Source organism: Telmatherina bonti, assembly GCF_933228915.1.
Source record: "Telmatherina bonti genome assembly, chromosome: 22".
Taxonomy (NCBI): Eukaryota; Metazoa; Chordata; class Actinopteri; order Atheriniformes; family Telmatherinidae; genus Telmatherina; species Telmatherina bonti.
In genome coordinates, this window is record NC_136631.1 from 13301826 (window position 1) to 13317903 (window position 16078).

The 16078-nt window shown below is 41.3% G+C and overlaps 1 protein-coding gene across 1 annotated transcript in view; it reads right to left on the reverse strand.

Moving 5' to 3' along the window:
- The window catches only part of tfb1m (transcription factor B1, mitochondrial), a 31278-nt gene that overhangs the window by 14756 nt on the left and 444 nt on the right, over nucleotides 1-16078 (reverse strand). Inside the window, exons 2-6 of the mRNA XM_079262702.1 lie at nucleotides 15527-15673; nucleotides 14898-15049; nucleotides 14626-14734; nucleotides 14382-14533; nucleotides 12720-12839 (exon numbers count right to left, since the gene is read on the reverse strand). Of these exons, the coding sequence (XP_079118828.1) occupies nucleotides 12720-12839; nucleotides 14382-14533; nucleotides 14626-14734; nucleotides 14898-15049; nucleotides 15527-15659 (666 nt within the window). The 5' untranslated portion in view covers nucleotides 15660-15673. The remainder of the gene's footprint in view (nucleotides 1-12719; nucleotides 12840-14381; nucleotides 14534-14625; nucleotides 14735-14897; nucleotides 15050-15526; nucleotides 15674-16078) is intronic.

Consider the following 16078-nt stretch of genomic DNA (forward strand, 5'->3'; position numbering starts at 1 on the left):
TGTTGATATTTTGCCTCTAAAGCATGCTGTGTGGAGCCTGTCTGTGTATTAATGCAGCGGAATGCCTGGTAGAAGACTGAGCCACACAATGCCTGTGCCTGAAAAGCTGTAGAAACATTACCCTGCTGTAACTGTTCAAAGAGGACTGTCAGGAGGAAGAGAAGTGGACTGCTGGGCTGGTTTTTAGGGAAGAAAATGCAGACAAACAGATGCCTGCATCTCTTGCCCTGCAGGTGGAAAGATGAGAGGGATGGAGAGAAAGTGGCAGGAAGAGATTCATTGCTTCAGCAGAGTGGACTATCTGATGTGCCGTTTTTCATTTTTCCATCCAAACACCAACATGCCTGTAAGTTGCAAGCTACCTGTCACAATCCATCTGATGCATCCACACGCTTAGACGTGCTACATGTGCCTTTATGGGCACAGAAATTATTAAAAACACTTTTTTTTTTTTTGCATGTGCTTTTCCCTCCTGTCATCCGCCTCTGCACTGCCATGGAAACAAAATTCAATAGTGGAAAGTCTCCATTGTCTGAGTATGTGCATGTCAATCAGCAAAGTTCTTTGGGGAGGGGGCATCTTTTCCCTCTCGCCGCGACACGACAGAAGCTTTAAAAACAGGAGAATTTGCTCAAACTGCTTTCATAAACCCCGTTTACCAGCCAGTAAAACGCCCCAGAGGGCAAAAGCAGAAACTGAGAAGCTTCTCGAGTCGGCTGGATAGCCGTGCAGCAGGTGGCTAAAAAAGGTTTGAGTCATTCTCCATATGTGACTTGTTTTTCAAGTGCGTCAGCAGTGCGCATACGCTACCAGTCTACACCTGCAGCAGGTCTCGGTGTCTTGTATCGCATCCACTTGACTCTGCAAAACCCCCCCTCTTATTTCTACTTCTCACTCCTCTTTTTTTTTTTTCCCCCTCATTTCTCCCGCTCTGCTTGTGTCACGCTTCACAATGATGTGATCCCTGATGAGAGAATGCTGATGCATGTTGAAAGCGTGTCCCCCCTGGCATGCACGCCAGGCACACATAAACAACCCCAGCCACCCCACCTACTCATATGTCAGCTGCACGGCTGCGCTTTCATGCTTATATTCTGGAGTGTGTCTCCTCTTCTGCTGCGAGGGATGGGCAAGGGAGGAATATTATGTTTGAGCTTCAGACAGGACTTGGCAGGCTGATGTATAGAACTGCACATTCGCTCCTTCTCTCTCATAAACATGCAGCTTCCTGGGGGAAGAGCAGATGGCTAAGCACAGCTCGCCACCTGCAGGCTGCTGCTGGCACACCACAGGCATCTCTGTGGGCAACCACTGCTGGCCCTGGCAGCCTTGGAGGGCCATGTTTCCACCCCACCCTGCCTGCAGCCAGCAGAACTGGCCTCCTGACAATAACTCACTGCCCAGGCACCATAACCAATGCAATAAAACAAGTAAAGAATGTGCCATGTCATCAACTAATACCGACACGTTATGTGTTTTGAGAATGTGCCAAATTGTCTCATGATGACACGTTTTAATAATACCTGGAGTTCTGTTTATTTTTTTATTGCGTTGTTTGTACATGAATTATGCATTTGCAAAATGTTTTATGGATTTGTGATTCGTTCTGCCAGACTTAAGTCTCTAGTCAACTAGATGCTTGCGTACAGTCCAGTGCAGCTTTCGAGGGTTATTTTCAATCCTCTTTATTTCTCATTCCCCAAGCACAGATAGACTTCACTGGGTATGAGATTCTCATAAAGAAGACACGAGTGTGGCATTTTTCTAGAAAAAAAAAGTCAAGAATTTTCATTCACTGTTGATCTGTGACGGCTGTACACAAGCCTCTAGGTTTTTAAGGAGTTTTTTTTTTTTTTTTTTTTTTTTTTTAATGAAGGATTAGTAGTTCTTCAGGTTGTTTTCGGTATATAATACAACACCATGCTCATGCCATATCTTCTTTATAAGAAGACGATTCAGTGCACTTTTACTTTGTGTTAGTATTTGACAGCAGATTGACTCAAATAACTGAGCATTTCCAGCTCTTTGGACCAGTACAAAGACATGACACTAGTGGCACTCTGGACAAGAAAAAAAAAAAAAAAAAAAAAAGAGGGAGCGTTTTCTGTCTGATAAGATTCAGCGGGGAACTACGAGCTAAAGCTATTTTTTTGTGGCTGCGCAGCTTGTTCATCGGCACGCAATTCCATTCGCTTATAAATGGCCAGAGTGCAACGTGACTAGGTCCTAAAAGTCAACAGAGACACCACTCTCCTGCGTAGACTGTACCGAGATGTTGGTCTGTCATTTTGATAAACTGCAGCTTATTTTTGTGAATGCTTTAGCACTTCTTACTTTGCCGGAGCATATTTGTGATGATGATGAGCAGTTCACAAGTTCTGATACAGTTGTCTCAATGTGCTTGTGCAAGTAGTTCTATTTTTTACCAATAAAACTATTTTGTGAAAGCAACACGACGGCTGCATGTTGTGTGGTTTTATGTGTGTGGCGGATAAAGATGGAGAAAACGTTCATCTTCCTGCCAAAAGTACAGATTGCCGGATGGTACAGGCTGTTCTGAGCGCAGGCGGGAAGGCGGTCTGCTCACATGCTGCACCCACGAACACAGCGCCATCAGTCCAACTAAAACGGGCATCTATAAAACATTACTGTGTGCAAAGTGGGTTTTGAAGGAAAGATTCTTTTAATACTGCTCCCAAAAGCTCTTCCAGTCTCTGCATGGCAAGATGATAGCACAAGCTAGTCTACAAATGAAATAATAACAACACCCCTGGGAGTTTAAGAGAATGGCTGTTATCTGTGTTGGCTGCTTTATCTGACACAAAGTAATGAGTTTACCGACGACATGTAAGCCAGACTGGTGAAGAAGAGAGAAACCGTTTCAAAGTAATTAATGACAACCGCAGAGGAAAAAAAAAAAAAAAAAAGATAACAAGGTTTAAGGACATAATGACAGCAATTCAAGTGATTATTGACAAAAGGAAAGCTACTGCAAATATTAGAATCCCCATCATTAAAAGAAGGAAGAAGAAACATTATGAAAAGGAAGTATACTGGTTTAATGAAGCAAAGGGTCCTGTACCAGTGTTATATCAAGGCCAGTTTCCCCATTGACATCCATTTCCCCTTTAGCTCGATCTATTCCCCCTGCTATAACTCACCAAATAGGACTCTGTAGTTTAATAAAATTCAGATTTAATTAATTAATTAAAAAGGCAATAAGTGATCAGAATGAATTTCAGACTTGTGTGAACCTGATTTCCTTCTAAACACAGAGGGATATCAGTGTTAATTTCTCTCACCGGTGTGTGTTCTGCCCGATAGAAGGGGCCGATGCTTTATCAAGCCCTCATTAAAACATGCATTTGAATTAAAACTCTCAAATCATAATAAAGGCTTTTATTCTGCACATTACAGTCCTCTTTGCTGCTGAGAATAAACATTAAGAATACGTTCATCTCCAGCACGGACAGGACGGGGCATCAACAGAGCTGGACACATCTTGATGAGGAAAGCGGCTTTGATACGACGTCAGGATTTCAATCTGGACAAGCAGCATTAAGGAGCTGTAGCTTCCGTCTATTTAATGGCCACTGTACCAGGTCAGATAAATACCACCCACACACATGCACTCATTTACAACCAAGCCAGTAATTTTCCATCAGTCTTCTGTCTGGTGTTTTTGCCCCGTAAAAGCAACAATTTCATGACGGTTTAGCAAGTAAGTCCTCATATTGCTGGAAGAATCCTGGTGCGCTAGCCTCATCCTGCATAATGTGCATCTAACTTTGTTGTCCAGTTGAGAGGAACACTGACATGCTTCCTTTGTTTTGTTGCTGTTGCCAACTTCTGCTTTGGTCCATTGCTCCCAGCAGAGACAGCGCTGTAAACATTCATTTGGTGTCTCTGGGAAGTGAAATATATCTTTCCTCCTGCTTCCAACTATAATTAGCCAACACCTAAAAATAGTAGTCAAGGATGTACGCGGTTCTAACTAACCGATCAGTTCCATTCTCAGTGTAAATCCCAAATGAACATCAAAACAATGTCAAAAGAAACTTCACAACATGCCTCTAAATGAAAAGATATGCCTTCATTAGAAGTGTGAACAACAAAATATCTCCTTGCATATAAAAACATCATAATCAAACACGCCACCTTAGAGTTATTTCTCAATTAACTGGTTTCACTTGTGCAAAAATACGTTCTTTTGCTTCCAAGTTTTCCTGAAATAAAAGACAGGCATAAAAACAAAGTGTACAAATAAAAAAAACCCCACACAAGTTCTCCTTTGAATGACCAAAGTGTCAAAAGGTCTATGTGGAAAAATGTGCCGAGTTCAGAATAGATATAGTCTGTTCCTGTGGTCTATATGCTTCCCATGGAGCCCTTTTTAAGCCAATTAGAGTTTTGGCTCTCATTAGCACTGATTGGAGTCTCCACCATTCCCAGTTAGTGAGAATATGCCTCCCTGAAAATACCATGGATTATTTAAGGATCTCTCTCTTGGTTCTCCCACTCTTCGTCGTTACGCAGCAAGAGTGCACATCAAATAACAAGCCCTCTCGTTGGGGAAACACTAACAAGATCTTCTCCTCTGTGTATTTAACCTATATTTTCCATCAAAGGGTTTCACCCTGAGTTGTCGCTGTGACAGATCTGGAGTGTGAGTTCTGGATTAGAGGAGTTGTGCACATGGTGGTTTCAGGCGGCGGTTCATTAACCATCAACCTTCTAATTAGGGTCCTCTTTTATATTTGCATTCACAGATTATTTTGTTGACCTTCCAAACCACGAATTTCTTGTGGCCCCCTCTCCAAAAAAAAAAAAAAGAGTGAAAAAAATGGGATATTTGGAGAATAAGGCACACAGGAGCCAAGCAGAGATCAGAGAATGCCTTTACTCGCATGAACTCTATTAAAAATAACCAGAATAAGTATAATGAGCATCAAATACCGCTAGCTCTTCGATCTGAGCAGCTGTTGTGCTCATGAAGGTTCATACAGGAGATATAAATGCAGTCATCAACAGTAAGGGAGGAATGACCTTCCTTTGTCGAAGCAGCTCTGCTGTCGTCTCAGTGCTCATGTGAGGCTGCGGGAATAATAGCGACGACCTTGGCTGCGCAGTAAACTGCTGACAAAGGCAGTAAAAACTCCAGTGATGACAAAAGGAGAGCGTGTAGGAAAACAATACAGTCTGACAGTTCAAAGGAAGGCCTTTTAATATTTCAGCTTTGAGCACGGGGCAGCACATACAGCTGACAAGATTCTGCAAACTAAAGGTGAAGGAGGCTAAAAGCTTCAAGGGCGTGGACGCGCCGTCTGTTTTGCAATCTATATCTCCTTTGATGCCAATGATCACTGCAGAGATCGTTGGCTGTATTAAAGGAGACGGAAGGATCCATGTGGGAACATCAGAAAGTCTGTAACTGGTTAAGGCAGCGGCGTCTCCTTGCTTACTTTTAATATATGCAGAAAAAAATGCTGATGAAGCCGAGTCTATATGAATATGATCAACACTCCCACCTGATCCTTCAAACACCCTCATTACCCCTAAAAATATGAAGTCATGAAATTATACTGCAGTTAATAGCTTATAGATTGATGCATTGTGCTGTGGTGAGACATCATCGTGTAGCAATGCTGCTGTACCTATTTGCAGCTAAAACTTCCTCTCCTTGGAAAACAGCCAGGCTTTTAAAATCATTCCTCAAAGTACCTGCATCACACATCCTGCATGCTCACTAACTTAACCGAGCTGAATTTGCTAAACTCCGAGCGCTGACTCCAAGCGAACCGACACAGTTCCTTGTTTGGAGGAGCAATAGATCTCTAGAGATGCTCATACGCCAGCTCTGCCACCCTCTGCATTTTGCTTAAGGAGACAAAAGGAGGAGGAGTATTTTTAGCCGTTCTTTACCTTCGCTCTGTGATGTATCGAGACTTCTGGCGTTTTCCCTGCTGGCGCGAGTCATTGGAATAGCTTCCCTGATACTCTTGATACGGTGTTTGACCCCGTTTATGGGATGGGAATGGGTGTGGATGAATAGTGCGAGTGCAGAATGTGTGGCAGGAGGTCAGAAAGCGGCACAGCCCGTCAGAGACGAGTCTTTCTCCCACCGTTCAGGCAGGAGTGGGGCCACTTGAGGTCAAAGCGAAGAAGAATGTGACCATGTTTCACTGGACTGTGGTGGGTCGCATATGCTCCAGCTCAGAGGGCATACTGTACTTATTTCAATGAAACATTAGCCGACACCTCAGCTGGAAAGAAAACCGCAATCTATCTCAAATCTCCAGCTGAAATCCAGCTAATATAGAGATGCAGAGGCGAAATGAATCCTGCGCCAGTCCGAACTCTCCCCAACAACTGCCTGCTAGTACGGATGTTCAATGCGGCATAAACAAATTTAATTTAGGCTCTGCTCATCTGGCCTGTACTCTTGGTGGATGACTGTATACAAGGCGAACATCTGTAGGGCTCCCCTCTTGTTAGTTGGTGGGTGATGGCTGAAGCAGCCATTATTCAGAGCGAGCCCAGATGACCATCTGCTGGAGTTACGCCTCAATCTCCTTTCAGATCCATCTCTGTCGTTAATCTGGCTTCTGCACCGGTGTGGGAAAGGCAACCCATTCCAGGCGTTGTTTCATCACATTCATGCTATATTCTCATCTCTATTCTTTGTTTTATTTTTGTTTTTGTCATCAAAATCAACCTCTGCCCAGCAATTCCATCTCTAGTGATCCCATTTTCAGAGCTTTTTTCCCCTTCTTCACAGGTTTCAGCACAATAATGAACTCTCAAGACAGCAGGTTGTACAACTGAGCATCTGATGTACAATTTACAGACCTGCTTGTGCGAATCAGGTTAGATTTTTCAAACTCTGCACACTTGCAGAGGCAGAAAAATGAGCAGATAGACAAGCATGCTCACACGCCATCTCATCTCTTTTGCGTTAGATGACTGCACGTGCACATTGAGTGCACATTGATGATGAAGATACTCGATGGCAGCAGGTGCTTAAAGACTGCTTGACCTCTAACCGGAATATAAATTAGACATGACGACTAAAGCAACAGCAGAAAAACCATTCCTCCTCTCATTTTACGGACATCTTTCAGATGCATGTAAAGCTGTGAATGACAGAAGGTAATTTAAGGACTCCTCGCTCTGTCCAGCGGCAAATAAGAAGCAGAAGGAAGGTGTGATGTGAAGGAAGTCAAAACATCATCAAAGCAGCAGATTTCTGCTTCCAGAAAAACCTTCAAGGACAATTTCACTCAGTCACTGTGACAAAAAGGAAATGCAGTGCAGTCTAGGGGTGAGACAGGCAAATTAAACAGCAGGGATAAGAGCCCGTCGGCCCACCCCACGTCGATATGGAGCCAGCAACCGCTGACGTAAAATAGATCCTTCTCATTAAGCCATACTGGTCAGCTCCTCTAGGTTCTAATCAACCAACACCCCCCCCCCCCCCACATCTCACTTGAACCGATGCTATTTTTTTTTTCCATCAAGTTCAGCAATTTGGCTGCTTTTTCAGCATCTCTTTGTGACCCACTGTTTGTTTGATTACACAGCATTAAAACATTTCACGAGTTTTCACACTCCACTTACTCCATATGTGTAACAGCACCTGCAGCACGAGAATCCATTTACTGCCCTGCGTAAAGACTGAAAATGTTCAAACGTACAGGAATTACACGTTGAAAAGAACCACTCTGACTTGTGCCAAACAACAATAAAACAAACAAACCACATAACACCTTTGTGTTGAGGTTCAGATATGACAATGAAATTACAAGAACAGACAAAAAGCCCGGTTGTGCTTCAGTTTGACCAAATCCCTCTTCATTAACACAATCGGTGATCCCTGAGCTTCAGTGGGAGTGAGATATTACCTGCAATTAGACCACTGAGCTGATTTATTGGCTATACGTTTATGGCACAGTCACACATACACAGACAGGCCCAGAAAAAGCACAGATGTAACAAAGAGAGGGAGGCAGAAGGAGAGCTTAAAAGCACAAAGAGACATTTGGACATTATTTTTAGAAGCTGCTTCTGAATCATGAGCAGCATCCAGGAGGAACATCGAGCACATTAATCATTACAAGAAATCCACAACATTAAAACCACCCTGCTAATCTTGTGTGGATCGCCGTCGGATCAGAAGAGATGTTCCGGGGGTGGGGGGGTGCCATGATGCAGAGCACATATGATGACAAAACAACATTCATGGAAAGCTAGCTTTCCAGATGGAAATATTTGCTGCTTTATATTAGTTTGGTTTCACACTTTAAAAAGGAAAAAAAAGGTGCTGAAATCAGGACAATAACAGCAGTCAAGGAGCCTCATCTGCTTTTGTCGGCATGTTCTAAACAAAAACAAGGATTTCCGCAGCATGCGCTCTGCATCATGCCCTGCCTCCTGTGCACCCCACCTTTACGCCCTCCTCCCACCAATACAAAAACACACCTGCGCCCTCCCATTTCCAGCTGAGAGCACATCCCACTGGAGAAATCCTCTGCTTTAAATGTTAACGTGAACAGTAGTCAGAGCACACATTTTTCAGATAGTGTAGTGGTGTTTTTATTTTGCTATGCAGAAAGGGGCACCCCCACGGGGTCTTTTGGGACGTTGGGACTTCTTTGACATGAGCTTGTTGTGGCAGATGCTGCAGAAGCCTGGTCAATGCTTTGAGCTCCTTGCCGCTTTAGTTAAGTTGCTCCTTGATAGTTTTTGCAGTACGGTGGATAATTGGCTCTGGATAAGTCTCAATAATAAACATTTATTCTTATCATAATTTGACTAGCTTAAAAATATTAATGCAATGTTCTGATAAAACCATAATACAATAAAAGCCATGATTCTGATTGCTTTTCTGTAGAGATGTTCGATATTATTAGCCTGCTGATATCGGCATAAAATGCAACATTGGAAATTATCGGTAGCCGTTTTTACCTTTTCAATGACAACTTTTCCAGAACATGCCCACATTACATATCAAACACTATTTAGCAAAGTCTCCTCTAACTCAAAATGACAAAATATAAGAGCTACTGTCTATACTGTTTTCCTGATATTTTTATTTGTCTGGCACAACTTGCTTAAAAAATATCAGCATCGGTTGATATCAGTACATTGGAAATTCAGAGTTGGACAAAATCAGTATGTCGGATATTCATTCTTTCATTCATTTTCTGAACCACTTAATCCAATTCAGGGTCGCGGGGAAGCTGGAGCCTATCCCAGCTGGCTTTGGGCAACAGGCAGGGTACACCCTGGACAGCTCGTCAGCTTGCAGAGGGTATTCGGTAAATACCGGATATTTGTAAAAAAAAAAAAAAAAATTCCAACATCAAACACCCCAAGTTTTCCGGTTTTACTCTGAGTTAATGATTAGAGGTCCAGTATGTAAAGGGAGCTTACAGGCTGAACTGAGCACAAAATGAGTATTTTATTTTGAAACACTGGACTACAGTATCTGAATAAACATCCTGCAGTATATTAAACTACTGTGTAAAACAATAGGGCCTAAGCTGCAGCGACACTTTTGTTTCTGGATGAAAACAAAGTCCTAAACAAAACTAAAAACAACTGGAACATTGTGTAGCGACACAGTTTGCTTGCTGAATGCAGACTATTCTTCTTTTCCTGCATTAAACTCTGCCCACACCAGTTAAACGTTCATACAAATCAAATCATAATGGTTTCCCAGCAGATGACTGCAGTGTGATGAGATAATCAATGCTATTCACATCTCCTGTCAGGGGTTTTAGCATTGTGGATTACTGGTTGCATGTTGGAGCAAATTTTTTCTGTATCTGTGATAGTTTCCTTGGTATCTATGTAGATCAATGGATAGAAAAACCTTCGTTCTAGCAAGGAATCTTTATTCCTGAATATCACAGAACTACTGCGATCAGTCCTCTCCTTGCAGACTTTAATGTTGCCCCATAAATCAGGAAGGACATCTTTATTGTTTCTGCAACTACGCCGTTGTGGACCAGTAAACAATGCAAAGCCGTAGAACTTTTATGAATTATACTACATAATATAATTGTGCAGACTGGATGAAGGCATGAAAAATGCCCCTGGATTTTCTTTTTTATGAACTTTTATAAGACATCAGGGGCAGAAGTCCTGCTCATTAAACAGTCATCATCTCTCCTGATAACACCAATTCCAGCAAGAGCCCATTAAAACATTTAGAGGGAATAGATGGCCTGGGTTGACATGTGGGAGGTGCTGATTCATCTGCACCATAAGCGTGCATGTGCAGCTCCAGTCCTCATACAGAACAATTTTGTATGTTTTACATTTTGTTAGATTTCAAGCTCATCTTAAATAGATTTATTTAATTCTAGTCCTTTCATCGAGCTAAACTCTCATCAAATGTAGACACAGGTTACAAACGTTTATTTCCTCATGCATCTATGACTGAAATCTGCACTGCATCGTTCCTTTAATCTTTTTTTTTTTTACTCACCTTATATGATTTTCTATATATTTTTTTTAATTGTTTCACTCTTTGTATTTCTCTTTAAATGTTTTATTATAAAAATGCATTATTCAATAAATAAACTTGCCTTATACACAATTCCTCATGAATGTGCTTCCTAGTGAACCTCTAACTGGAAGCATGATCCCCGGCGTTGCACACACTGTAAAGTACTTTGTTGAACCTAAATAAGGTTAAAACTGGTTCTAAACCATGACCAACATGCAACGCTTCTACAAGGGGATCTTGGTTGTGCCTAAGTAATTACAGTGGACATAAACAGCTGACAGTGTGTGTCAGACTGAAAGCCAAACGACGAGGTGGAGGAAATTGTCACTTGTGAGACAGGATTGTGGGAAACGAGGCAAGACAGCAGCATTTAAAGTGCCAAAAAGCACAGCAGGCTCTATCACGAATAGGATCCAGAGCTCCTCCGCGAAGATAGAAGAATTTCACAAAAAAGAGACTTCCACTGGTGAAACACACCACCAATCAGGCCAGACAGAAGCCATTAATCAGTAACAGGGACCTGACAGCCTGCTGGGTGTTTGCAGGAAGGCACCTGAATGTCGCTCAGACCACAAGAAGCAGAATCCTCTTATCTGATGGAATAAAGATTGAACTCCCTTCCCAATGTGGAAGAAACCTGACAGGGGGCATTATTTTGTTCATACTGGACAAACATGGTGATGGTTGCATTATTTATGTGGGGATATTTGAGCAACAAAGACTGGGAAATAAATGAAGCATGGATGCACAGAAACTGTTGAAGCAAAATGTAGGTATTGACCATGTTTTACTGGTAAACTGCTACATGTTTCTATTGACCAGCAGTCCTGTTTTACAATTTGTAAGGGAGTTTCTTTGAAGGGAGGGTTTATATTTCAACAAGATAGTGATAACCTACTGCCAAGAAAACACACAAGTGGCTTTAGAATCACTAAGAAAGTGTCTGAATTATCCAGTCCGTCATCCTTCCCAAGAAAATATGAGGCAGCTTTTGCTGCCAAGGAGTCCTTTAATCAACTATTAAGTAGTCTGCTTGCTTATACAAAAGAGAAGCAGAGTCTTTATCTTTACAAATCTTCAAATCAAGTCATAAACATGTGTTTCCTTAGTGTGGAAAACTGTACACACCAATGAGAAAAGACGTAACTGAGATCAGTCTGAAATAAAGCAAAATGGGGAAAACTATAAGTGTCTGTAAACTTTTTGTATGCTCCATTTATCATGTGAACGTCAACATGTACACATGTGAAATTTTAATGCCACTGACAATTACTGCAACCCATTAAAGCTTGCAATTTGACATGCACATAAAAATGAAACGCTCTGGAGAAAACAAATGCAGAGAAAAGACAGCAGAGTGTGATGAAATAATCATTGGAATCCATCTCTTCTAAGAGAATGAACAATCAGCATTGGTCCCATTCAGTCGGCTGCATTTTACTCTTTGCAAGGAGATTAAATATTCATCAACAGCGGGTCTCCTAAAGAGCTACGACATCTTCAAGGGAGCCGCAGCCTATCTGACATCCACCCAACACCTATCCTTTAATTCCAGAAAAGAAAAACATGGTTTCATTTGTGCAAAGATGTCAGAGAGCCCTTGAGCTTTTCAAAAGTTCTGCGTGTCTTTCATTCAATATGCATCTCAACGGAGCTCTCTGCTGCCCAACGCTGCTGTTTAAGACTTTAAATTTGATTTCTATTCTCTTAATGTGCCCTATGGTTTGATTATAGACCATCAAACAGAAGATTGCATAAGACTAAACATGTTTCTTTCACCACTGATACATGGCGTGGGCTAACAGTCGAAAGAATGGGGCCCTCATTACAAGACGCAATGTGATCGTGCCACATCTCAAATACCCACCAGGCATCATTACATGCAGAAAGGCTCCAAAGAGTCAACACTGATTCAACTCTGTCTTAATGAAGCCTTAAAGCGAAAGGAGTGAGGGATGGGTGAGTGATGGGGGACACGATGGGGGACTCTGATGAGGAACGTGGGACCAGACGATGTGCAGAGACATGAACTGGTCCCACCGTTACCTGAGGGGACAAATCTACCCGACATATTATTTCCGAAGACGTATGTGTGTGAGGACATGTTCGTGTAGGCAGAATATTGCATTTGACAATACTCTGTAACAATATTATAACATAATTTTAACATCCTCACAGTTATTGTAGTTAAACTAGCTGGTCCTACCTCGGGCTTGGGGACGAAGGCTCGTCCAGGGATGGTAAAGCGGTTGTGGACTGTGCAGAGATACTGAGCCATGATGGAGAGACGACTCCTCTGTTTGCTGCCTGTGCTGGCCGTCAACCTCTGGATGGAGAGAACTTCTGGAAATTACTTAAACACATTCAGCAAAAGTCTGACTAATTGATGAGGTTATATAAAGGTGTTTGACACAGAATGAAAAATGCCGACTGTTTATTAAAGTGAGACAAAAACTGGATTTCCTGTCTCATAAATGGACAGAAGATATAGAAACCCTTTAAATCCTGCAATGGCTTGAAGAGTTAAAGAAGAAAATCCAGATTTATTACTTAAGAAGCTGAATATGATAAATTATGAACATGGGAAATAAATATTTAAACATGACAGCAAAGTAAGAAATTCATCACACAATATTTTAGAAAGTTGAAACTACAAAGAAAAAAACTTCAGTAAACTTTGCTCACATTTAAAGCAAATCTGACTATTTTCAGCTTAATCAGTTCTGATTTGTTGACAGACATGAAATCTCATTTTTTCCTTCTTATAAATCAGTAAACTATTCATGAGCCACAGACTCAAATGGAAGCATGTCCCTCATGTGGAAACGTTTTCACTGTGACTCACAAAGACCCAAAAGTCTGTCGTTTTTAACATAACCATGGAAATAAGTTGTAGACGAATAACTGCTGAAAGATTTGGGAGAACAAAAATAATTCAAACAGCTCCAACCTGCAGAACGTACCGAATATGACGAGGCCGTCAGACTAAATGAGAGTTTGCAGGCTGTAACACAAGCATGCAGTCAGCTGTATTTGATAATGTGAGAATAAAGTTATTATAAGAACATTAGTTGCACTGATTCCTTGTTGCTTCACTTGTTTTTATTGCCTCATTCAATTGTTTTCATGGCTGCAGAGTTAAAGTTTTGTTTTAAAAAAATCCCCCGCTAACCTTTTTAAATCTTGTTTATACTAAAAAGAAAAAAGGGGGCAAGGATTTTTATGCTGGTGCCCGAAAGAATATAGAGTGCAATTCCTTTTAACATGAATTTAATTTGTATAATCAATTGATATTTTTCTGTCAATTAACCTGAAGTATTTGACCAATAGACTTCAAATGGAAAACAAAAATGCTTTGTATTCAATGTTTTATTATTATCCACATACCGTGGATTCCCACATGAAAACAAAAGAAAAATTAGTTTCCATAAAATCAACACAACACGCTTTTGGAAAATGCCATATTTTAAGTAAAAGTGTGAATGGAAAGAGATGTTAGATGAAATGTCAGATCAGATTTTTAGTGTTACGATAAAATCAGAAATGACCAGAAATTTAATTTCTAACTTTAAAATATTCTTATACGTGAGTATGCATGCAACGGCACTAAGAGTAACAACAAAAATTAAAACAATGATAATAATTACAATAACAATAGGCTCCTGCTACACTTTGTATAGCTCAGACCCTAATAATAATGATCTGAAATTACCATGTTGTAGGGAAAAATGATTACTCTACGGAAAACAGTGGCATTTTGGGGGGCTGGAGACGAGAAAACATGTAATTTTTTCCTATTTAAAAGAGCTATCTGTATCTGTTTCCTAGACACCATGACCAGCACCAGCATGCACCAGTGTTCACCCACCTCTGCCACTTCTTTCTGGAAAGTCAGTGTGAGTGGGGCGCGTCCGTAGGTGAAGGGCCCCGTTCTGTTGGCTACATTTTCCAGCCACTGGATGATGAGTGGTGTTGAGACGCTAAATGGGAGATTCCCAATGATGTGAAGGTCTGGTGGGTCTGTAAAACCGCACACATTTGCGTACACTTTAGTCACACACATTTACATCACTCTGACTACCATAATACCTCCTCTTACTTCATAGTCTTACCTTCTTCCCAAGGTTTGGAGATATTTGCTGGGAATCCTTGATCCATTCTGTAGGTAAGAATATCACCGTGGACAATCCTCAGCCTGCCTGGAGCAGCTTCAGACAACAGCTGTGGAAATTACACGACAAGAGCGCATCTTCAAAAGGGAACCACAAAACAAACTTTCACAGTTAGCTCTTTAAGGAGCTTTACTGATGTTGAAACTTGCATGTTGAAACAGATTATGATCTTGAACATTGTGCTGCAGCATGTCTGACTGTGTTCAGTTTACCTTCAGACCCGGGATAAAGCGGGAATCTTTCTCCACAACAAGAACATCTGCAGCCCCAGCAGTGAGGATGGAGCGGGTAAGACCTCCAGGACCAGGACCCACCTCACACACATGGGCATCCTTCAAACTACCTGCCTGACGCACTATTTTGTCTGAAAACATGGAGAGTAAATATTCTTTTATAACACCGTTTTTGCACACAAGTGGTTCAGATCACGCAACACACTCCGATACACTCTCTAATCAAATATCTTCACTGGACTTTTAGACATCAAAACTGAGATCAGGCCATGTTTCAATGCCTGTATGTTTTGAGGATGAGATGCATTAATGTAACAGTCACCTTGCTAAAGGACGAGAGCTGACCAGACCTGCACTGCATCACTGATAATTACATTATGGTTCCAGCTCTCAAGGGCTGCAAACAACTGAGGAGGTCTATTCACATTATCGGGGGATCTACTTCAACTCACCGTCACAGAAAAGCCTGTCAGTTTCAATGTCTTTAAACAAGCCAAAAAGCGGAGGCAAGCTTTCAAGAGAACAAACACCACTGTGCCTGAGCCGTGCCTAACAGCTGCTGGTAAATTTACTTAAGAAAAAAAAGAAAAGAAGGCAGGAAAATTAACCTGTGAGCCTCAAATCCAAGAGAAAGTTCTGGGACAGCTGTTTCTCAGCACGCAGGTTGTACAGCTTTATCAGCTCGCTTACTGTAGGCAGCGGAGGCAGGCGGAAAGAAGAAACTTTCCTCGATGCTGCCATTGTCCAGGTGAACACTTAGGAAACAGAAACAAAATAAGATGGTCAATACAGCAAAAAAAGAAGGGATTAAGAGTTTAAAGTCACAGATACATAGGAATACTGATAACAAGAAATCTGTTTTATTTAATTTCACTTCATTTATTAAGATCCCCATTAACCACTGAAAATATCAGTAGCGATTCTTCCTGTTAATGTGCTACATCAGGTTTAACTTTTTATTGTATTCTTTTGCAATACTGATACGTATCCACCACCTTATATGTAAGAAGTAGTCCTAAAAGCTACTAATTTAAGCATCACCTGGTAATTTCTAATGATTCATATGACTTCCTTATCAGGTGACTGGGTTAAACTTAGACAAAAAGCTGTTACATGAATGATCTTGTGCATAACCAAGTGGTGTACAAACAAAATACTTA